General features: G+C 35.7%; 2 protein-coding genes across 2 annotated transcripts; both read right to left on the minus strand.

Annotated features, from left to right (window-relative positions):
• Window positions 1–107: 107 nt before the first annotated feature.
• SCAR2 (SCAR homolog 2) lies at window positions 108–6,941 on the minus strand. The gene is made up of 9 exons (XM_047326538.2): window positions 6,634–6,941; window positions 5,043–5,206; window positions 4,812–4,935; window positions 4,564–4,693; window positions 4,360–4,421; window positions 1,092–4,245; window positions 918–1,004; window positions 715–822; window positions 108–619 (listed from the first exon to the last, which is right to left on the minus strand). Exons 1-9 carry the CDS (start codon window positions 6,786–6,788, stop codon window positions 566–568), a joined length of 4,038 nt encoding a protein of 1,345 aa, XP_047182494.1. The 5' UTR covers window positions 6,789–6,941; the 3' UTR covers window positions 108–565.
• Window positions 6,942–11,978: 5,037 nt separating this feature from the next.
• Window positions 11,979–23,851, minus strand: LOC148202203 (uncharacterized). The gene is made up of 9 exons (XM_088109557.1): window positions 23,708–23,851; window positions 13,694–13,766; window positions 13,292–13,370; window positions 12,913–12,996; window positions 12,671–12,832; window positions 12,489–12,593; window positions 12,344–12,419; window positions 12,159–12,253; window positions 11,979–12,075 (listed from the first exon to the last, which is right to left on the minus strand). Exons 1-9 carry the CDS (start codon window positions 23,849–23,851, stop codon window positions 11,979–11,981), a joined length of 915 nt encoding a protein of 304 aa, XP_087965683.1.
• Between the last annotated feature and the right edge of the window lie 221 nt (window positions 23,852–24,072).

Consider the following 24,072-nt stretch of genomic DNA (forward strand, 5'->3'; position numbering starts at 1 on the left):
TTCTTCTAATAAAAATATTTCATATTTTATTTTATTTTTCTTCCTTTCCTTCTCTGATGCACCCACTATTCTAAACAAAAGAAATTTTATTTACATTAACAAATACATAACCAGTAAATTCTCTCTCTCTATATATATTGTGTATATTGTATTTAAGACAGATACATGAGCTACATGGCATGAGACAATTATGATAAAACCACTACATAACGGATTACAAAATCGATTAACCAAAACCTTATAGGAAGAACAACACAAATATACACGTTCTTATACGAGGAGAAAATCGAATTGTTGATCTTGTTGTTTGACACTGCGTTGCATGCTGAGCCTGAATCTGAGTGAAGTGAATTTCACCTTCGAAAAAAGCTCTGAAATTGATGCTACGCCATATGCCTTCTACATTGTTCATGCATCTAGGTGTGCATTGGGAGGACTAGGGAACATGTGCTCTCTATGAATATAGTGCACGATAAAGAATCTTCTGTAGGACTGTATCACGTAGCTTTCCTATTCCTTACATGGGAGAAAAACTCGTTACAAAAGTTTTCATTCTGTGGCAAATTCAAGAATCACTCCAACTATCTGCATCATCATCTTCATCACTTCCGGTCAATGCCTAATTCAATAATTAACATTAGCTTAGTTAGTTGATGCTGGGAGGAGGGGCCGAGGAGCAAACCCTTGTTACAGTAAACAGAGTGAGAGACAGACCTGACGAATTGCATTTGCTTTTTCCAGGATGGCAGCAACCCTCAAGTTCGTTTTCGGACCCCCGATGCTGGGTGGTCGGTTCACCGCTGCAGGCCTCAAGTTGAAGGACTGACAAAAAATTGTAGATGTATATTTAAAATTTAAAATGTATACAAAAGGGTACGATCAGCATGAACAATTACATAAAACTTGCTAGCTCTAACCTTCGTTCTTATCATTTCTAACAGTGAGTCTCTTTCATCTCCCTTTGCTGCTCTGGGGGGCATAACCCGTTCAGTGACCTTCCTCAGCTGCAGTAATCAAAGGCAGTGTGTCATGCATGGATTTTAAGACCACATAAAGGGTACATTATATGAGAACGAGAAAACTATCATTACCCGGCTTTTGTCAAGAGCAGCTACAGGGTCAATTACAGGATCTTGGGGAAGAACACGCTTATTCTTTGGTTTTCCATATGGCATGTCAGTCTGACCAGATGTATCCAAAGGAAACGCCATTTCTCCCTCTGAAGGCGGCATACTGTGCTTTGACTGCCCAATTCCTGGACTGGGAGGCGACAAGGGTGAGATTGAAGTATCTTCTTCCATCCTCCCTTCCAGATTCATTGAAGACTGCTTTGAAATTTTAACTTCTAAACCGTTCTCTTCCATTAACTGAGTTTCTGCTGGTTTCTCTTTCGGAGAAAGGGGCCCATCTGGGTAAACAGGACATTCTTCATGTAGCACCAAATGCAATTCTCCAGGTCTACCCGTTTTAACTTCTAAGCTGCCACCTTCCGTTAACTGACTTGGAGATCGTGTTGGTTTTTCTTGCTGAAAAATAGAATCAGCCCCAGAAATAGCATGCACAGCAGGCAGCATTGATGTGTGTGGACTTGAATTCAATGCTTTTTCTCCCTCAGAGTGAACAACATAGCCAAGTCGAGGCCTGTCCCGTAATGCTAAGAAAGGGTTTTGTATCTGGCTTTGCTCTGGTACCAGGAAACTCTGTTGGCCACTTGCTTCATTTAACATTACAGGAAATTGAAATGGAATAGCAACAGCATGCTCTGAAATTCCCACAGAAACCCCAGAAGAATTTTGATGCTTATTGCTTTGCATACCCATGACAGATAAAAATAGATTCTGAGATGGCCGGGTCTCTTTTTCAAAAGTAGATAAACCAAATTGAGACTTATCATCAGGTGTATTTGGCTGTACCGGTTGGAGTGAGGCTAGACTTGCTTCTTCTCTCTGTGTAACTAGGGAAGCATGTTGAATCTTAACCGATCTCCATTGCATTGGAGGCAGAGGGGGCATAGGAGGCATCTCCTCAAGATTGTTTTTAGTTGCCTTGTGTAAGAAGCCAGAGATAAGTGGTGCTAATGGATCCATGACATGTTTTGTTGGGTTAATTGGTTGATCAGATGACCTTTGAGGATCTAGCTCCAAACAAACAGGCACTGCTTTCAGGTCATAGATCGAAGAGCTATATTGGATTTTCTCAAGAGATGAATGCCGAATATTATTCCACATTCCAGAATCAGGAGGATCGCATGGAACTGATCCGTTCATGTCTGATGGAAATTCAGTAGAAGCAATATCTACGTGATCCACTACCTTCTGGGCTGCTAATTCTGTCAAAGATTCTCTACTATCCGCCTCACTAACTATCATTTCTTCCTCATGAGGATCTGCAAATATAGAAAGAGATTCTTCCAACTTTGTAAGATTACTCATTGGAGATGGTATTATATCTGAAGACGGATGTTCACTATTGCCATCATCTTCAACTAGATCCAAACTGCAGGTGGATACACTTATTTCTTGGCCACCCAATATACTTGGCACCTGTTCAAAATTTCCTTGTTGATCAAGATGCAGAACTTCAATTTCTGGTAAATCTGGTTTGTATCCGTGTGTAAAATCTAAGCCTAGCTCCTTTGTAAAACTACACTTTGGTTTAGTCTTCGCAGCAGGAACCAGATCTTCTGAGTTCAATTGGGTAGCTATAATATCGTCCTCAGATTTTAAATCTCGGCCATCAAGCAACAGCTTAGTGCTTGGATTCAGGTCTACTTCCACAGATGGGCAAATTGGATCCTCCCCATGAATATCAATATATTCACTACCCAACATTTCAGAAGAGTTTTCGTTAAGAGATTCTTCCTGAATAATTTCAATCTCAGAATGATCACCACATTCACTTTCATTAGCTAAGTTCAATTCATTAGAAACTTGGAACAGAGCATTATAATGGACATAAGGATCACAGACATTCACATTGTTCGATGGATTGTTATCAAAGGAAACCACTGGGCAAGCATCATCTCTTATTGGGTAGAGAGCCTCAGGTTTGGTCACTATAGATTCAACAAGACACTCCTTTTCTTCATCTTCTTCTATTCTTAAATGAAGTTCAGCAGGGCCGGATGGTGTTTCAGCCGATTGACTCTGTGCAGGTAAGGATGCTGGTGAGGCAGCTCCAAGATCATAAGACATTAATGAATGTCCAGAATCTATCAGGCCAGAAGAGACTGGTATACAATCAGAAATCGCTTCACCCCGAACATGGGCATCATCATTCATGACAAACTCACGACAATAAGTCGTTTGCCACTCAAAAGTTGGGAGAAGCTGGTTGGATGGCATATCTTCAATCTGTGATGTGGAGTTTTCCATAGATTGAAAATCTGAAAACTGCACTTGTGATTGGGAATGTTCTACATTTCTAACTCTTGTGAATGAACAATTATCATCGGATTCCCAGGAGGTTCCAGTTGAAGGAAAATCTAACAGACCATGTGCTTCATTATGCTCTCCAATTCTATCTTGTTCAGAAGAACTATTTTCTTCAGAAGTTGAAGAGTCTCCAAATGATTGAGAATCTGAAAACTGAGCTTGCATTTGAGGCTCTTCTTTTCCATTTGAATCAGTTAAGTTTTGAATATTTAATAAGCTTTTCATAGGTCCATACTCATTATCTGTTTCCAATTCAGACTCCATGGTAGCTAATGCATCCATATAATCATCAACCTCGCTAGTCACATCATCAGAGTGGTGGCTAACTAAGCTACATTCTCTTTTCTTTAGTTCATCAAGTACCAATTCTTCTTCATCAATTACATTGGGATAATTCGAAGACATTTCCTCTGTTACACCACCAGAGATTTGTTCATTCATCTCCACCATATATCCACCTGTCTCCCTATACATTTCTGTGTATGGGTTCAGTTCTAGTTTCTGCTCATTTGGTGTTGAACGCAAGTTTTCATTTCCCAAAGACCTATTCAACGGAGCAATGCTACTGATTTCAAGAGTTTTAATCCCACTTTCACTATCATCTAACACCAATTTCCCTGGCTGTGGAATGATTGAAGTTTCACATACCAGTTTATGATCAGGAGAGTGGATTTCCAGAATTTTCCCCATGTAACTTTTCCCAGTTTTTTCAACTGCAGATCCATTCAACTGTTTCGTTTTCAACTTTACCAGACGAGCAGGGTCCCTACAAGCATTCTCAATACGCTCCTCGAGAAATAACTCATGCAGTCTGCAATAATGGAAATGGATCGAATTTTGAGTTACTAAATATCCATTTAAAGACCTTGCATTTCTAAAACCAGAAGAATAATTAATGCACCAAAATAAAATTATTGGAGCTCACTTTGTATGCGATGGTACGACTTCTGGGGTTTCACCATTCTTCAGTCGTGTTCCTTTCTTTTGCTGGGTACAACAAAAAACTACATATAATATGTATCAAGGTTGCCGATATTCAATTTTGCATGGCATAAATTGTTTTCCGTGCTATTTAAATCAATTGTTCAGAAATTTGTGATATTAAGTTGTAGAATCAGCTGTTTAGTACCTCAATTTTACGAATTTTCTTTTCCCTTTGAACTTCTGCTGTTGCTGATCCAGAGGAAGCAGACTTCACTGTAAAGAACGATGGATCAGTATAACGCTTCAGACATGCCCCAGCCCCAGCAACATCAAACCTTTCAGGGCCAAAAGGAAAAACAGAAGTTTCAAATATCTATAACAAAAGTTAGGAAGTATAGAAATAAATCCTCTATTTGTGCTTAAATTTGTGTTCTAAGAATCAGGACACCATACTTGTCCAGAAGGAACAATCTTGGAGGACCACGGCTTTCTTCATATGAATCCATTATAAATCGGGGTAAGTCTCCGCGGGTAACAAGATTGTGTTCAGACCGAAGATTAGGATGCCATTCAATTCCTGAAATGCAGAATCATGTTAAAATTTGTCAAGGGAACATTATCACCAATAGGTGAAATATTGCAGACACAAACAATAATAAAAAAGACTCTACTGATTAATATAACCTTCATTTGTATAAGTTGATGAATGATGAGTTTGTGTCAAAAAAACTTTCTCAAGTGCTGGAACTTCAGCCTCAAGCTGTTGAACACGCGATATAAGACTGCGACCTCTTGCAGCAGTAGCAATTACCTCTTCATGCAAGTCATGGAACATCTCAGCAGCAAATCTAACAAAAAAGTGCAGTTAAATGCAGAAAAATTAAAATAGTAGCAGAAAGAATTATATTTTAAAATGTTAAATATTGACGCGGGACACACTACAAAATGGAATTAAGATTCTAATAACGGATTGCGAGGGACAGAAAATGCCAGGATTACTGCAACTCTTGTGAGATGCATAAATTTTCCTATCAGAAAATTTGAATAAAATCCACAAGATTAAGCTTCAGATTGATAATTGTTTGTTTTTATTTTTTGTTTTGAACACTAAAAATGTCTGTTCACATAGCTTCTTTTTAAAAACTATTGTTGTTTTCAAAACTGAAAAACATAACTAGCTACAGACCGTCTCTGTTTTAGCTTGTGCTTTTTTAATTCTGGGAACAAGGAAACAGTTAATTGTGTTTTGAAATAAATTTATGAAGCGGATCTGTATTTATTTTCTCACTCTCTAAAAGGTTTTCAAATTAATATTACCAAAACACAGTTTTTCAAAACTATTTTAAAAATAAAATCAAAGCACAATCAACTAGGACTTAAGCCACCTGGCTCAGTTCAGGTGATTGCTGATGGCAGATCCTAAGATTGACCTTTGATTCCTTAGCACTCACTCCTTATCCATGAAAAAAAAAACACGACATCTGTAATTCTTGTCAGCTTAAATTTTTTTACCTCCAGTGATTTAAAGAAAATCTATAAATACAAAAAAGCGTAATTCTAAAGCATAAACAGTCCAATCATATTTAAACCAAATAATTCCATTCGTCAAATCCAAAACATCGTGCCAGAAACTTAATCAAAGACTTGTAACCTACGCATCGTTCGAACACCTACATAAAAACCATCCAACATCTTTCCATCCTCAGCTCAGAAATTAAAACAATCTATGCAGGCCTGCTTTTTCTCGCTTTTCATCCTCTGAAAAAAGTGGCTACGTACAAAGCAAGAAGAACCAAAACTAATGAAAAATCAAGGAAAAAACACAGAAAAAAAGACAAATTAAAGCCAAAACGGAAACAAAATCCAGAATCTAATCCCCCGGATCGGATTCGACTATAAAACACACGACGAAAAATCAACCAACAGCCACAAAATATTTAAAAAGTAGGACAAGAAAAATCGATTCATCCACCAACTCCATCCACCGAACCAGCTAGCAAAGTTGCAAACAGACAAAAAAAGATACAAAAAAGGCAAAGAAAAGAACTATCTGAATCAAAGCTCCTTCCTCTAACAAACTCTACCGTCAACAACTAAACAATAATTAAATTTAAAATGTTTCATTAATGGAAATCTTTCTTTCTTCAAACTCAGAAACACTGATTTAAACTCGGCGCGATCAAGGAAACCTTGAGCGCAACTGCAACTGCGCAACCGCGCCTCGATGGAAGAAGCGGTTACAGAGATAGAAGTTAGAGAGAGAATGTGAACTGACTGAGCGAGGTCGCCGAGCTGGCGGAGAAAGCCTACGAGTCCTGCCATTGCAACAGCTTCCAGGAGTGCTTCGGAGTCATCGCTATCGGCGGCGCGGTACAGCTCCGGATCCGTCAGTGCGTGCGCACTCCGAATGTGGTGCCTGCAAAGTGGCATTCTCCAAGCTAGTGCAATTTCGAAACCCTGCCGTTTTTCGATCTTCTCTCCGGCAGCGACGCTGCGTTTTCCGGTGGTTTTGCAGTGGGAATGGAAGAGAAAGAGAAAGACAGAGAGTTTAGTTTTTTTTTCACATTAAAAAAATTATGAATAATTATATATAGGGTGGAATGCGTGTTAGTTAGAGACGTGAAGACGGTGACTGTGTCTGTTATGTATGGAAGTCATATATTTATTTTCTATTTATTATTTTGCTGCGAAGCAGTTAAAATACAGTTAAGATACTTTATTTATATTTCCCACTTTATTTACTCTCTTCCTAATATTTTTAGAATTTAATAATATAGTTTAATGGTGGAATAAATACATCAATAATATAAAAAGTTATTGATAATGTAACCTAAATAAATAAAAATCATCACACTGACTATATAGAAAAATCAATCTGATATTTTAAATTGCTTTTTAGAAAAATGAGGGTGATGTAATAATGCTATCACCTTTTCTGATATTTGGAAGAGCGCGCATTGTGGCGCTTATGATGCGGTAGGTAGTCTTGGATCATGTTGCTTTTGGATTTCGTTAGAATAATAATGCAATGAAGACAAATATTAATCACTTTACATTAAAATAATCATTGAATAATTAAAATTATTTTTTTAGAAAAAATTACTTTCCCATATTTTTGTAATACACTTTTATTATTAATTCTTTAACGTGCAACCTTCCCTTACTCTCCAATTAATTAATATATAATATTTAAAAAGTTTCAAATCATAAATTCAATTTATTATATATATATATATATATATAAAAAGTAAAAATGAGTGTAAATCATATTTTAAAATTTTAATTTGTAGAATTAAATTAGACTTAAACTCTATTTATTAATATAGTATCAGAATATTTTAAAGTTATTGCGCTTACTTAGAGTTGAATCTTCATCGGATGAAAAAAAATATTAAAAAAATAAATAATCACATTACTCTCTTCTATTTTTCCAATTATTATTATTTTTGTCTCAAAATAAATAATATTTGATTTAAATCATCATTTGTTTTTTTAAAATTTTAATAAGATTCTTAGATTTTGATTTGTCTCAATTGTATTTTTTTTATTGTATTTTTTTTGTTTTCTAAATGTATAACAAATAAGTTTTTTTCTATTAATTTAAGTGAAACGAGTTTGAACTTAATAAGCTATAATATTAGATTAATTACATTTTATTTGGTTTCAAAATTCACTTAAGTTAACGTGTTTAATCTACAAATTTTTAAGATGTTGTGTTTGTTCCAACATTTGAAGGTGCAGACTTTAAAAAAAGAGGTTACATTTTTTATTCTTGATTATTCAGCTGTAGTATGTTCCATTCTTATTGTTGTTTATCTTGCACATGTCTCCTCTCATGGCAGCAGTGGCTTGAGGAGGTTTGGTATAAAACTCATTTGCTACTTTAGTGATAATGTAATTTTAAGAACAACTAGAATTCCTAAAAATAAGGAGATATAGTTTAGTGATAAGGAAAGTAAAATTTATTATTTTCTCTTTTTTAAAAAAATAAAAAGAAAACCAAAAGTGGTGTTATTTTAAAGTGAGTATTTGTTGTTTTATTAAACGAAATAAGTTTGAAAAATTGATTGACTACAAAGAATAAAGAAAGGAATAAAAATATGGTGAAAATGAAAGAATATATTTAAAAATATCAAATTTAGATAAATTTATTTAAAAAGTTGAAGCATTTTATGTAACTTTTTTTAGTCAATAAGACAATTTTTTTTAAAAAAAGTTGAGTTGTAATATTTATTGCACATGGAACTTCTACTTTAAATATAAATATAGACGAAAGTTCATTAGCATTTTACTTTTTACATTTTTTTCATTCCTTTTCCTTACTAATTTTTGAAATTATTCTGAGAATTTATTCTATTATCGTTTTCTTTATTTGTGTATAGTTGATAATCTCAATTAATTAATTAAAATTATCTGTACTATAATTGTTAAACATTATAATATAATTCAATTTAGTTTATTTAAATCATTATATAGTAAATAGTCTTATCTAATTATTTTAAATTTTTGGTTAAGTATTAGAATAATTTAGTTGATAGAGTTATGTATACCGAAATTTTTGAAGGTATATGAATTAATAAAAGAGTAGTTGTATGATAGTACATTAGTGGAAGACCTTTTTAGAGTAAAAGGAGACAATGTTGGAACTTGGGTATACCTGATTGTGACTCTAATTATTATTCTGGAACTTGTCCACTTCTCATGCTCTCGACTTCTATTTGTTTTATTTACAGAGACAAGCTAGCAAACATGTTTGCCTTAACAAATACCTAAATTACAAAAATGTTGTACTTTTTTAAATAAAATATTTTCTTAATGTTTTTATATATAAAATAGCATCACTTTTAAATATGACACTTTTAATTTAAAACATCAATAATCTTTTTGAACGTAAACTTGTATACAGGTAATAAGATACTAGCTATAGTTGAGAGTTTTTATAATTTGAAAATGGATTTTTCTTTTTTGAGAAAAGAGATTCATCTAAAAAATTATTTAATGTTTAAGTTAGTAAGAAAATTAAGATTTTTGTAGATATGATAAGTAGAATGTTTATCGAGTGAAATTTTTTTAAGAATTAATAATTGTATTTATAAAATTAATATAAATCATAAATTTATACTTTTATTAAAATAATAATATAATAAATAATTATTATACTAAATTGTTAAAGATTTAATTATAATATGTGAATATAATTAAATAAACGTGTTTGGATTGTTTTATAATAAAAAAATTAAATTTTTTATTAAGGTATGTTTTTTAATATGTTTAAACTATTAGGAAGATCTATGTTTAAAGTGAGAGATAATTTATGATATAAAGGAAACTAAGTGGTTTATTAAATTTCAAATTAATATGATTACAGTAAGAGTGCGTTTGTTAAAGAAGAGCTTTTTGACAGCGTAGTTTGATCAGACATGGGAATTCGGCGTCCGTGTGGACCCAATGGGACAGTCCTAATGGAGTTATAGAAATCACTTATTCTGCATTTTTATTCTTTCCTTTTTCCGTATTCAAAGGGTTATTTATTACTCTCTTTCTCTTCGCCATATTTACAATCCCAAAATAGTTATGAAAAATAAACAACAATAAAGAATTCCTCAAGATTAGATGCAGAGATTAATCAGATTTCTAAAATATATGTCAATATAATAAATTAAGTAATACTTTCTGTACTTGTTATCTTGTGTCCCAAAATTGAGATGAAACATTTTAAAACCTAATTAACATTTTTGGTCATAATATAATTATTATGTCATAACAAGAACATTCTGACTATTGATTTATTCTTCTTTATTTATAAATATGTGGTAAGTCACTCGTATAAATTTGAGTAGTTTCTAGCACTATAATCACATTAAAACGTTTAGGTGAGTTTCTCATCTTGGTCCAATGAGGTTTTCTTTGTTAAGGATGCATCGCTTTGATGATGTCAAATGACTTATTGAATTCCATTATAGGACTGTAAACCTGAAGACTAGTTTTTGGCTGATAAATAGGATTCAAGTTAGTTACGGATGAGACATTAACGAAGTGAGAAAAATTAAAGTAAGTGGTAGTTAAGTCTTGAAGTTCATCAAAAAAGGTTTGGTGGTCAACTTGTCTAAATCAAATTAAAGTTTTTCAAAGTAAGAATGTTGAGTGTCCTATTGAGATGTGCTCATGGAAAACTTGGGTTCCTTTAATCTAAAGATAAAGAGAAGAAAAATAAAGTTGATCTAAGCGATTTAGAGTAAAATCTAACTATGTCCTTTTAAAAACAAGTTAAAATACACAGGAAGTAATTATTGAATAGAAAATTTCCAAATCTTTTTGCAAAACTTCATCTAATTAACGTGAATAGATGAAGTTTATACTTGACAGACACATTGTCAAGCAATCTTCTTAAGAATAGCATCTGATGAACAATATTAAACACATCTTAAAGTTTGACAAATGCATTGTTCGAAATTACTTTTTAAAATATGTTTTTGCTAAACTCTTCTTTTTAAGTTAAACACAAATTAATAACATGCAATCTAAAAATATGAGAGAGTAGAGGTATTTACACACGTTATTTTTATATCAATTTGTCTAATATCTCATATTATACATTCAATTCTTATAAACAATATCATGTTTCCATTAATGCATACTAAGATTCCAAGTTATAAAGAAATTATTATTTAGACCCAACCACTTTTGACTAAATGTAAATATTATTAAGAACACGATTACTCTTGGCTAAGATTGAGTATTCATTGGAACACATTCCTAACTAAAACCAAGTACTTTTTGAAATGCAACCACTCATAGTTAAACTGCAAGTATTGTTTCAACTCAAGCACTTTTGGACAAGCATTAGTTCTTTGAATCCAACCATTCTTTTCTAAACCACTTTGATTTCAAAGGGTGTGATCTAAAATATTGCAAAATTTTCTCACTAAAAGAGGTAAACTTCCTAAGATAAACACTCTTTTACATTACTCTCAAACATAAAAAATGTTTTCCTCACAAAGTAAGGCTTATGAATGTTTAATGTTACAAGAGTTTGTTCACATTCTTCAAAGAGTTATACACTAGTGCAGCGAAGGGAAACGACCGCGGTTGTTTTTTAATATACGTCGCGATTTTAGAATCGCGACATATACGGGCGAGGTAAAAAGTCTGGGACTTTAGGCCGCGGTTACAACCGCGGTAATAACGTAGGCATATGACAACGGTTCTATCTTGAACCGCGACCAAAACCCTTTTTTTTTAAATTTTCGTGTAACCTTTGGCCGCGGTTCCAACCGCGGTAATAACCTGTGGATATGACAACGGTTCCTGCTGGAACCGCGACCAAAACCTTTTTCTTAAAAAAAAAATTCGTCTAACATTTGGCCTCGGTTGTGGCTGAACCGAAGCCATAGGTAGGCTTTCTACCTCGGTTTTGGCCACAACCGCGACCCATTCTCCTGCAATTTTTTTTAATAGCAGGTCTGTTTTTATGATATCCACTATCACAAAAACAGACCTGCATATCAAACAATATCATAACAACACAGATTCAACACAATAGTCAATATTTACATCACATAATGTACAAAGTCTAATAACTATAAATCAACATGTTCTAATGTATTTTAAATCTAATAACTATGAACTATTATATAATCTAACTAAATGTTTTGCAATTGCTTTCCTCAGGAATGTAAGTGGCTTCTCAGGAATTGGAGTAGGAGTCTTAAATCTTTGCACAAGACAATTGTTATTAATTAGTGTATATGAATTCCAAATGTTGGAGAAAATCAAAATTCATTAAATTTAAATATTACCGTTTCGCAGCCTCTTGTGATATGGGCACGAATAATGTGGGTCATCCAAGACACTACATAGTATCCACACTCATATGACGCATTCTGTCGGTTACACTGCAATATATCATCACAGTTGTAAATAGTTAGTGAAAATCATTAAAACAAAACAACTATAAGAAAGTATGACTTTAGCATATGTCAAACCTTGAGAGCAATCCATGCAAGCTTTCTACTGTTAGCAATTGATCTCCCAACCAACATCATACTTGCTAAAATAGAACTATATATAAAAGAAAGGTTTTAGCATTCATTTATATAACAATGAAAGTCCAAACATTGAGGTTCTTACCAATCAACTGCTTGTCTCAGATGTTTGGGAGGAGACTTGTGCAATGAGCAGAACCACAAAGCATAACTCTCATGTACAGAAATAACAAGTAGCTGCCAATGGCGCATGAAATTCATAATAACTTAATTATTATATATTAAAATCACATATGGAACTTTATTATGTTAACAAAGTTCACTTACCCAGATATATAAGGAATAAAACTTATATTCTTCCCGCTTGCAAATATGCTTGTGAGATATGTTGTGATCTCATCAAAATCATTTGTTTCGTGAATGACTTGGGGATCAATGAACCCATAGACATCATTGTACCCCAAGTTGTTACTGACACCAAACATGCACCTGAAATCAAAAATTACCTTTGATATAAGTATACTTGATATATAAATCAATTTTATATAAATAATTGATCATAGACTTACATCATCCATAGCTGAACTAATGTAATATTCAACACTTCTGTTCTCGACGCAAGCTCTCTAACATCATATTCTGACTTATATATTCTACAAAATTACAATACAAAAAAAAGTATTCATCATTTAACGACAAATTAAGGTTAATTCAATTCAATCATACAATCATTAAATAAAAAAACATTGAAATAATCACATATATTCAACATAAAAATAACATTGTAAAATAAAAAAATTAAACTTTAAAATCATACCATCATACAAAATTATACAATCATACAAAATTATTCAATGATACAAAATTATATAATCATTCAATCACATATTCAATCATACAAAATTATACAATCTTATAAAAGTAAAATTTAAACATTAATATAAGAACCTGATAGTGTGAAAAGCCAATAATGATGAACAACTCGCGATCAAAACGCTAGAAAATTCAACTCTAAAAAAATTCAAACCTGCAAAAATATACAAACAAATATTAGTTTTAGAAATAAAAACAAACATCAAAACGCAATTTACCTCTAAGGGGAAGAACTGAAAAAACCAAATCAAAAAGACGTTTCGAACAATTTTGATTGGTTAAAAATCTTCCTCAACGTTGAAAATGACCACGACACCGAACAAAAACAAGTTTAAATGGTGAAAATGGATGGAAAATGGAAGCAAAGTCGCGTGCTGGAGGAAGGAAGATGGAGGCTCTTTGAAACTGTTTGCGCGAAGGAAGACAATGACATTGTTCCTTTGCGTTTTATTCTTTTAACCTAGGCAAGGTTACTACCTCGGTTCATTGAGTAACCGAGGTAATAAAGAGGATATGGCCTCGGTTCCCCACTTAACCGAGGCCTATTCTCCTGAAAAAAAAATACATCTGAAATGACAATTTTGAAATTTTTTCAAACTTTATGCCGCAGTTCATCGCCAAACCGCGGCCTGTTCCCTGACGCTTACCTGCCCCCATTTATTGCAGGAGTGCCACGTGGGGAAAGTCAAAATTTGACAGGGGGTTTATGCCTCGGTTCATAGGGGAACCGCGATCTATTCTCTAACCTTTATGGTGTTCAGACTGCAGCAGGGAATGTCAGAATTTGACAGGGGGTTTTATGCCTCGGTTCAAAGGGAAACTGTGGCCTATTCCCTGACGGTTACCTGCCCCCATTTATTACAGGAGTGCCACGTTGGGAAAGTCAGAATTTGACAGGGGTTTTATGCCTCGCTTGTTTGGGTAACTGAGACTGTATACCACCTATGGCCGCGGTTGTAGAGGAATCGCGATATATACGTTAGCGAGAATTTCAAAAATGTCATCGTGCCAACTTATGCTTTGGTTTCTTGTCAATCGATGCATAATAGGCGCGTTAAAAAACCATACTTTTACTAGTGATATCAACATTCCTTCTCTGCAAATATGTTTTTTATATAAAGTTGAGAAGAAAATAATTGTTACAAATCCTTTGGAGTCAAGAGTTTGTTCTCTTTCTTGAAAGAGTTGTATCAGCATTCCTGCTCTAAAAAGATGTTTTTTATGTAAAGTTGAGAAGAAAATAATCATTACAAATCCTTTTGAGCCATTGTGAGACAAATTGAAGTTCTTCTTCTTGAACTATTGTTTATCCACACTCAAGCTCATGAATGCATTAAATGTTTTTTGTTTAGCATAAATGCAAGTGGCTTATTAACTCGACTTGTTTGGAATATGACATGGCTATCATGTCTACACAAGTAACATAATTGACTAATTCCATACCAATTAGATTCTTTCTTTCCTTGAAAATTTGTTTACATATGGATTAACTTTAGAAATGCTTTTTAAAAGATCTTGATGTAAGCATGTCATTGCCATAAGAATAAAATTTTCTCCAAGTATAAAATAAGCATTTATAAATCTTCAATGTCTATTATGAAATGTTTAAAACTTATTGTTTCTCACAAAATATACTCGCTTGTGTTTGCTCAAGGAAAGGCTTATAAGATAAAGTATTCTTGTTAGATGAAAAATATAAAAAAAACACTTGTGTTTCTGCTGCCATACTAATATCCTTGTTGGGCTAAATATGACATTTACATATGATGAAACTTGATGCTTTTTTTTTAATACTTTGTAGCTTGAGTACAAAATTCAAACCAACTAAGAGTCTAATGAACTTTGATCTAAATCCTAAGGTTTTCATGAAGAGGTTGTGTTACCAATGAGGAGCATTGGTTTCTTGAAGATATTATAGTTTTGATGATGTTACAAGATGAAGACTTGAAGACTCTTGTTGTAGTTTCTTTAAAAACATTTTGTAGAATCAATTGTATAGGAATAACTCTGTTTATGTAAAAACACTTAGAAGTTTTCTTGTTTAGAAGATGTTTGCACAAATAATCGATTATTTGGTGTAATAATCGATTATCATGAGCCTATTTGGAAAAGAGTTTCTTACGCAAATAATCGATTATTGCTCAAAATACTCAATTATCACTGTTAGATTTAATATTTCCCAGGTTGCGCAAATAATCGATTATCACTAATGATAATAGATTATATTAGGCAGTTGGAAGTTGTCTTTTCATTTTCTGAACCTTGGGTTATAAATAGTGTTTTCGATAGCTCTTAGGATACTGATGGAAAAATTTATGAACACCAAAATATGATGTCACAAACTTGTTTTTCAATCGGCAAGTATGACCGAATCGTTCAAGTAATAAACTTGGTAAGACCAAGTATCGTTCTTCCCAAAGGACTCACGGCCTAGTTTAGTTATGTGGTTTCTTGATTAGCTAAGACTTAAAGACGAAATATTTGGATTTTATATGCAAAAGACGAAAATTAAATATGTATGCATGAAGTTTTGATCAATGGCAAAAAGCAAAAGATAAACACTTTCAATGAAATTTATGTATGAATATGTTGTTGGGGGTCAATTTCATCTTATCCACTCTCATATATTTTAGGAATTCAACATTCAAATCATCATTGTTAATGCCACTCTCTAAAGTACCTTTCAAGAAGGCTTCTCCCTAATCACGAGTTCATACAATTCCTAGCATTCCTAATGATCAGTTCATAAGTGCAGGAGCTTAACGACAACCGATATCATATTGGGAGAAATTCCCCGGATCTAGACTTCCCCGTACGCGCCCGTATCGACAAAACCAATAATCATGCATCGAATGAGTTAAACAATGCAAGCATTAAACAAAGAGGAAAAACCCTAACTAATGATGAAAGAAAGCATAGATCTTAAATAAAAGATGTAAAAACAAATTCCATATATGAGAGCTTCAAAAGATTACATTGATTCCCCAACAAACATACAGAGTTTAGTTCACCATATTCATGGTGAACCTAGATGAATAACAATGAAAGAATGAAAGATAAAACCCTAAAAAGGTGAAGAGGAAGCCTCAGCATTCAAGATCCTCCTTCAAAGGGGTGGAAGAGAGAGTGTTTACTTCGTTCCTGCCAAAGATACCTAACCCTAGGAAACCCTAAAGCTTAAATACCATTCGTAAATTACAAATAATTAGGTCCAAGCCCATTAAAGTGCCGCTCAGCGGTAAAATACCGCCCAGCGGTAAGTGCGTGACTTGTTTTCTCCCCTCAGCGGCCATTTTGCCCCTCAGCGGATCTCCCGTAAGCTCCTGAGTGCCGCTCAGCGGTAAACTGCTGCTGAGCGGTGACTTCGGCTTCTCCTTTTGCACTTTTTGATGTCTTTTCTGATTTCATCTCTCTCCTTCTTCACTTCTTTCACTAAATTCACCTTAAAACCTGCACAAAAACACTGAAATCAAGCATAAACCTGTCCGGCTCTCTTATTTATGAAAATATGCACAAAAGCATGATTTCAAGCTAGTTTCTAAGTGTAAAGGTTGCTTTTAGTGTCAATTTTAAGCATGAAAATAACAGTTTTTCAACTGTTATCACAACCCCAAACTTAGAACTTTGCTTGTCCTCAAGCAAACAAGATGTAACTCAATCTTCAACCAATTCATATGATGGTTCACTCATTCAAAATCCTCTTTTTAGATAAGTAAAAACTTCAATCAAACTTATGACCAAGAGTTCAATCAAGATGTGCACATGCTTTAGTGTTTCACAAAGTCAGTTAATACCCAACAAATGCTCTTTTTCGTGAATAACCAATCAATTAAGTATGGATGTTCATGTGCTAATGGAATATTTCCTCACTAAGTAAAGTGTTTCACTCAACACACAAGTGTATAAGAGGTAATCACTCATTCACTCTACTATCACAATGTCACATGAATCAACTTTGCCTTCCATTTTACCACAATAAAAAACATTCACAAGCATGCATCATCACAAGGACTTTTCAATGGCTTATAATGTGGCTGGGCTAACAAGAAAATTGGTTTTTCTGGATCACAAAATCCTTGAGTTAAGAGAATCATAACAACACAATTTTTCTTATTCTTCCCAACTTGCCTTTGCATTTGCATTGAGCTTTACTTCTTTTTCTTTTCTTTTTCTTTGCCTATACTTCCTTTTTGGCTCTTAGCTCAATGCTTTTCCTTTTTCATGTTTTCCCAACAACCTCAAACTTGAACATTTAACAATACCACACAAGATCTTCTACTTAACTCAAGGTAAAGATTTTCAATCAAGGGTTTCAGTGTATGTTCAAGGCTAAAGGTTCAAAGGATAGAACACAAAGTGTTCTCTTTTAGTGGGCTAATTTTTACGAATTTGGCCAATAAAAAGGTTTCCAACAAACGGCCTTGATCATATGATGCAAAACACGCAATTGATTCAATCATAGAAAACCTGGGCAAAATCATTCATGCTTTCAAAGTAATAGCATTCAACAATGACAACTCTGGAGCTCAAAATCTCACATATAAGCTCATTCACATTTGACATACACATCCTGCTTAATTTCACAATCACAATCATGATATCCTGCATTTGTTCACAAAGCTTGTGAATCACCTGTATAAGCATTTTAATGTGCACATCATCTCAACATCAATCAATCATAAGCATCATTCAGCATTACTTATCACACAATCACAGTTAATAGCAAACCATCATAACAAACCAGGTGTTCAATAGAGTACATCAAACCCTAATCTAAAAACAAAAACAAATAAGTTCAGAAAACTTAAACCACAAAAGCATAATCATATGATAGCATTTATCAGTAAATGCTATCTCAATTCCTCATCAGTCTGAGCTGTCCTCTGTATCTTCCTCTTCCTCCTCATCTTCATCATCTTCAAATGCATCATCCTCATTAGCTTCATCTTCTTCCATATCTCTAGCTGAAGCTTCAGCTGCTCCAGCTCCTCCTCCATGCACTGGTTCCTCTGGCCAAGCTACCACATTATGGAATTCATCCATAGTCCACCTGTGGGCTGGAGGTGTATCATACATCCCCACAATCATCTCAGCCGTAGCCACCTGCCCTCTGTGAATGGACTGCAACTGAGCACCTATAAGAGACATATACATGTCCCTCATCTGGAATGGTTCTGCTTCATGTGTATCAGCAGATGTCTGGCTCTGTGCTGGCCCTCTCTCTCTACGAGCACGGCGTGGTGGAACTGGCTGAGCTGCATCCTCACCTCCACAGTACTGTCTGTAATAGGCCTCATCAATAGCTTTTCTTGGCCTCTCAAATGGTGGAGCAGAAGTGTCCACCCCGGCTATCTTGCAAAGGTGTGTGATCAAAGAAGGATGTCCTAGTGGTGCTTTGTTGTTTGAAGTATTGACGCACACACTAATCTCATCAGCTATCACCTGCCCAATATTAACATTCAAGTTTCTGATAGCACAGTAAATGAAGAATGCCCTGCTGAGAGTAATATCTTACACATGTGAACATGGCTGAATGTTGGCATGAGAAAACGCCATCCAATACTTTGCAAGAGGAGTCAAATCCGTCCTCCTAATGTTAACCACTGAGCCAGATCTATTCCTTTGGAAGTGTCCTCCAGGTATACACAATACTCTCTCCACATCCTCATAATCAGCACCTTCCTCCATGCAAAGAGCAAACTGGCACTGCTCACCAGCCCATACAGTGTCCAGGAAGTTATTAATAGAATCAGGATCATACCTGATAGCATGGCCTCTGACATAGCCCAAATAATTCTCAGCTGGATAATCACCAATCTTCTTTGCATTGGTGTAAAATTCCTTTACCACAGCTATGTTGGCAGGTGCAGGATAAGTGGCTAGCTTTCCCCAATCATTCCCTAACACTTGCTCTCCAAATTGAGGAGCAAAGTTAGGTATCATTCCAACCTTTCTCTCAATTAGAAGTCTCCTGTCCTGAACCACTTTAAAGTGCTTCTCATGTTTCCTAGAGAGGAACCTGCTAGAGTGGGGTTGCTCTGGTTCCTTTTCCTTTCTCTTGGTTGCCATGGTTTTCAATCTTTTTCCTGAAGAGGATGCCATTTCTACATTCAAAACACAAATACAAAACCACAGAACATGATGTTAATCATTAGTAAAACACAAAACACAACTCATTTCGAAGCTAAACCACCGCTGAGGGCCAGAATTTCCCCTCAGCGCCACCAGTACCACATTCCAGATCACAAAAAACCAGAAAAACCAAATCTGGCAGAGTGCCGCTCAGCGGCAGTTTACCCCTCAGCGGTAACTCTGCAGATTTTTGAAAAACCTGTTTTAAAGCTTTCCTAACTCCACCCAAATGCAATTTTCAGTTTTCCAGTTCATAATCATGCAGTTTAATCGGTTCAAACATCAAATATATCATCAAATCATGCATAGAAATCAAAACCCCTAAATATTCATGCTTTGACAATCACATTCAAATTCAAGAACCCTAGAATGAACAAAATGCATTTTACTTACTTGGGTGGAGATACTAGATGCAATGAGAATGTTCCAAGCTAGAATGCTCTCTTCCAACCCCAAACTTTGATGGCACACTAGTGAAAAATTGAGTGGAAGAGTGAAAAGATGTGGAAAACCTTAGAGAAGGTATGTGGGAGTGTTTGTGCAGAGAAAAATCTGAAAGTGTGAAAGAATACGCAGCTTAGGGTTTAAAAATACCCTAATGGGCTCGGGTCCCGCTAAGGGGAAATAAAACCCATTCTACGAGAGTACCGCTCAGCGACACTTTCGTGATGTGTTCTTCTCCTTCTTTTCTTAACCTACGTGCCTCCCATATGTGCCCCTCACTGGTTCCCTGCAATTTAATGTTTAAAATGCTTATGCAACCCTAACTAAAACAAACCAACAAAAATATTCAATCAACTGGGTTGCCTCCCAGGTAGCGCTTGTTTAACGTCACGAGCCTGACCCAAAATCCACCAATACCCTTCAGTAGGTGCAAAGTTTTCTTACCAACACCCATCAGTAGGTGTTACAGCCATAGTATCCTTCAGTAGATACTTAACCACCTAGCATCCTTCAGTAGATGCTATTTTCAACAAAATAATTACAAAAATAATGTTCACAAATTAAAAATTACAAAACTAAATCAAAAGTTTTTAAATTCACTGGGTTGCCTCCCAGCAAGCGCTCTTTTAATGTCATTAGCTTGACCCAATAAAGTTCAAGTTCCATCTTCTTTATAGTTGATGTTGTCATTCCACCAACTCCTCAGCTGTTTCCTTTGAACTGTTTTGGTCCTTCTAGAATATGGAGACTCTATCTCTATCATCTCCTTCTCTTTAAAGCCCTTCACAACCCACAACTTGTTCTTGATTCTTACAGGTGTGCCAAGTTGGAGTCTTCTTTTCTTCCAATCACTAGGAATTTCTTCTCCTCTTCCAATCTCTTCTTCCTTGGGTACCTGAAACAACAAACAATGGTTACCTGAAACCTCAAGATTTTCATCTTTACGGCTAGTCATGGGTGCATCTCGAAATGCAGCTTTATAACTAGCTTCTTCCTCCTTTGCTTGCGTCTTGTCGCAACCGGAACCGCGACGGGACGACGATCCAAATAAGAAACGGGTTTTGAAAAGAGATTTGGAGTCGCCACCATAGTTTATTTTGGAAAACTACGGAAAAACCATAAAATGATAAAGCACGGTCCACGAAAACCAAAGATTGGGTTCGAGAGTCGGTTACGCGTGGGGAAGGTGTTAGCACCCCACAACGCCTGCCCTAAGGCAGTACCTTTAACTAAATGCACGAATATGATGCGGTTTTCAAAATGTTTAATTATCCCTTAAAATAAAATTCTAAATAAACAAAACATATTTTTTAGTTTTTTGGGCCCGACAAGGATTGACCTTGCTCCTACGTATTCTCATTCAAAATGAGAAATCAGGGTTACGTAGTTCTAGTTAAGAGATTGTTTGTTGTTTGGAAAAGCAGATGTTTTTAATTTTTGGAGATTTTATGTTTTTAATATTTTCGAGAAAAAGAAGGTAATGAGTACTAGGCCAACGCGAACGGTCGCACGAGTACTTATACCTTTAAAACGGTATTTAAATATGTTTAATTATTTTTTTAAAAAAAGGAAATAAGGATATTAAGCACTAGGACGATGCGGATGATCACACGAGCACTCATACCGTTATTTACTTATTTAGGAAGACTTGAGAGTATTGAGTGCTAGGCTGATGCGGACGATCGCACGAGCACTCATACCCCCGTTTAATATTATGTAAATAAGCTTTAAACGTATTTTTGAAATTTTATTTAAGAAAAGAAGAAAAAGGTTTTTAGCACAAGGACGAAGCGAGCGGTCACACGTGCGCTTAAACCTTTAAATATTTTTGTAATAATTTTTTATAAGAAAGAAGGAGAAGAGGTTTTTAGCACAAGGACGACGCGAGCGGTCACACGTGTGCTTAAACCTTTAAACATTTTTGTAATAATTTTTATAAGAAAGAAGAAGAAGAAGTTTTCAGCACAAGGACGACGCGAGCGGTCACACGTGTGCTTAAACCTTTAAACATTTTTGTAATAATTTTTATAAGAAAGAAGAAGAAGAGGTTTTCAGCACAAGGACGACGCGAGCGGTCACACGTGTGCTTAAACCTTTAAACATTTTTGTAATAATTTTTATAAGAAAGAATAAGAAGAGGTTTTCAGCACAAGGACGACGCGAGCGGTCACACGTGTGCTTAAACCTTTAAACATTTTTGTAATAATTTTTATAAGAAAGAAGAAGAAGAGGTTTTCAGCACAAGGACGACGCGAGCGGTCACACGTGTGCTTAAACCTTTAAACATTTTTGTAATAATTTTTATAAGAAAGAAGAAGAAGAGGTTTTCAGCACAAGGACGACGCGAGCGGTCACACGTGTGCTTAAACCTTTAAAAATATTCTTGTAAATTCTTTTATTTAACCTATAAATATTATATATTTCAGGATAAGTATATGTCTAAAATAATTAGATAGAACAAAATAAGATAAGAGAATAATAAATATATAAAAAAATATAAAAATAAAATAAATAAGCAAAAGAAATCAAAGTGGCCGAACGAGCGTTCGTTGAGGATAGGACGAACGTTCACTGGTAAAGGACACTAAATGACGAGTGTTCGTCGAGAGAGTTAACGAGCGGACGTTTAAAAATGTGGGATGAATGACGAGCGTTCGTCGAGAGAGATAATGCACGGACGTTGGGATCGAAAGCTGAATGACGAACGCTCATTGAAGACATGACACTGAGAAATTGAGGCTGAGAGACGAGCGTTCGTTGGGGAGAAAATGAACGAACGTTTGGTCAGGAAGCTTAATGACGAACGCTCGTTATTGAAATGACGAACGGACGTTCATAAATGGAAGATTAAGGACGAACGCTCGTTATTGAAATGACGAACGAACGTTCATGAATGGAAGCTTAAAGACGAACGCTCGTTATTGAAATGACGAACGGACGTTCGTAAATGGAAGCTTAATGACGAACGCTCACGGTTGGAATGACGAACGGACGTTCATGAACGGAAGCTTAAAGACGAACGCTCGTTATTGAAATGACGAACGGACGTTCGTAAATGGAAGCTTAATGACGAACGCTCACGGTTGGAATGACGAACGGACGTTCATAAATGGAAGATTAAGGACGAACGCTCGTTATTGAAATGACGAACGGACGTTCATGAATGTAAGCTTAAAGACGAACGCTCGTTATTGAAATGACGAACGGACGTTCGTAAATGGAAGCTTAATGACGAACGCTCGCGGTTGGAATGACGAACGAACGTTTGGACAATGCAGCTTAATGACGAACGCTCGTTATCGAAAATGACGAACGGACGTTTGGACAATGCAGCTTAATGACGAACGCTCGTTATCGAAAATGACGAACGGACGTTTGGACAATGCAGCTTAATGACGAACGCTCGTTATCGAAAATGACGAACGGACGTTTGGACAATGCAGCTTAATGACGAACGTTCGTTATCGAAAATGACGAACGGACGTTTAGACAAGACAGCTTAAGGACGAACGTTCGTTATTGCCACGACGAACGGACGTTCTTAAGGATGAACGGACGTTCAAAAATGTAAGCTTAAGGACGAACGTTCGTTATTGAACGAACGTTTAAACAGTGTAGCTTAATGACGAACGTTCGTTATCGGAAATAACGAACAGACGTTCGTTAGGGAGATGGCTAACAAATAGTCCGTCCAAGAAATGTCCGAACGGACGTTTGAATACGAGACTAAATAACGAGCGTTCCAAAAGGGCCCAAGGTTCCCGGACGTGCGTTCATTTCTGGGCCAGGCCCAGTTGAATGGTTTCTAACCTAGAATTTCCTAGGGGTTCAGGAGGTTCATCCTCATTCACTCCTTCACGCCGGCTCGTGCCCTCTCCAGAGATCCAAGATCTCCTACTCAGCACCACTACTCACTGCCATCTCCGTCAGAGCCGGCCACCGTTGCTTCAACCAGAACACGTCTTGGGCTCGCCGGCAACGACTCGCGCTCCCATAACCACCGCCAGCCACGACACCACCGTCTCCATTCTTCTCTCTTCGAAAACCAGCGATTCTCATGTAGGGTTTTCCTCCGCCTTCATCTCCGATCCGCTCGCGTCATCACCACCCATCAACATCAACTTCACCATTACTAAAACTTCCACGACGACCACGACCACTGCCACGATAAGGCTCCCCGTGCCTATCCTCGTCTACCTCCTCGGTCACCTCCACGGCCACCGGATTCCCTCTCAACAGCCCCAGGCCACCGGGACTCAACGCCATCGCGCCATTAACCT

Source organism: Vigna umbellata, chromosome 3, assembly GCF_029865625.1.
Source record: "Vigna umbellata cultivar VRB3 chromosome 3, Vumbellata_1.0, whole genome shotgun sequence".
In the NCBI taxonomy this organism is placed as follows: Eukaryota; Viridiplantae; Streptophyta; class Magnoliopsida; order Fabales; family Fabaceae; genus Vigna; species Vigna umbellata.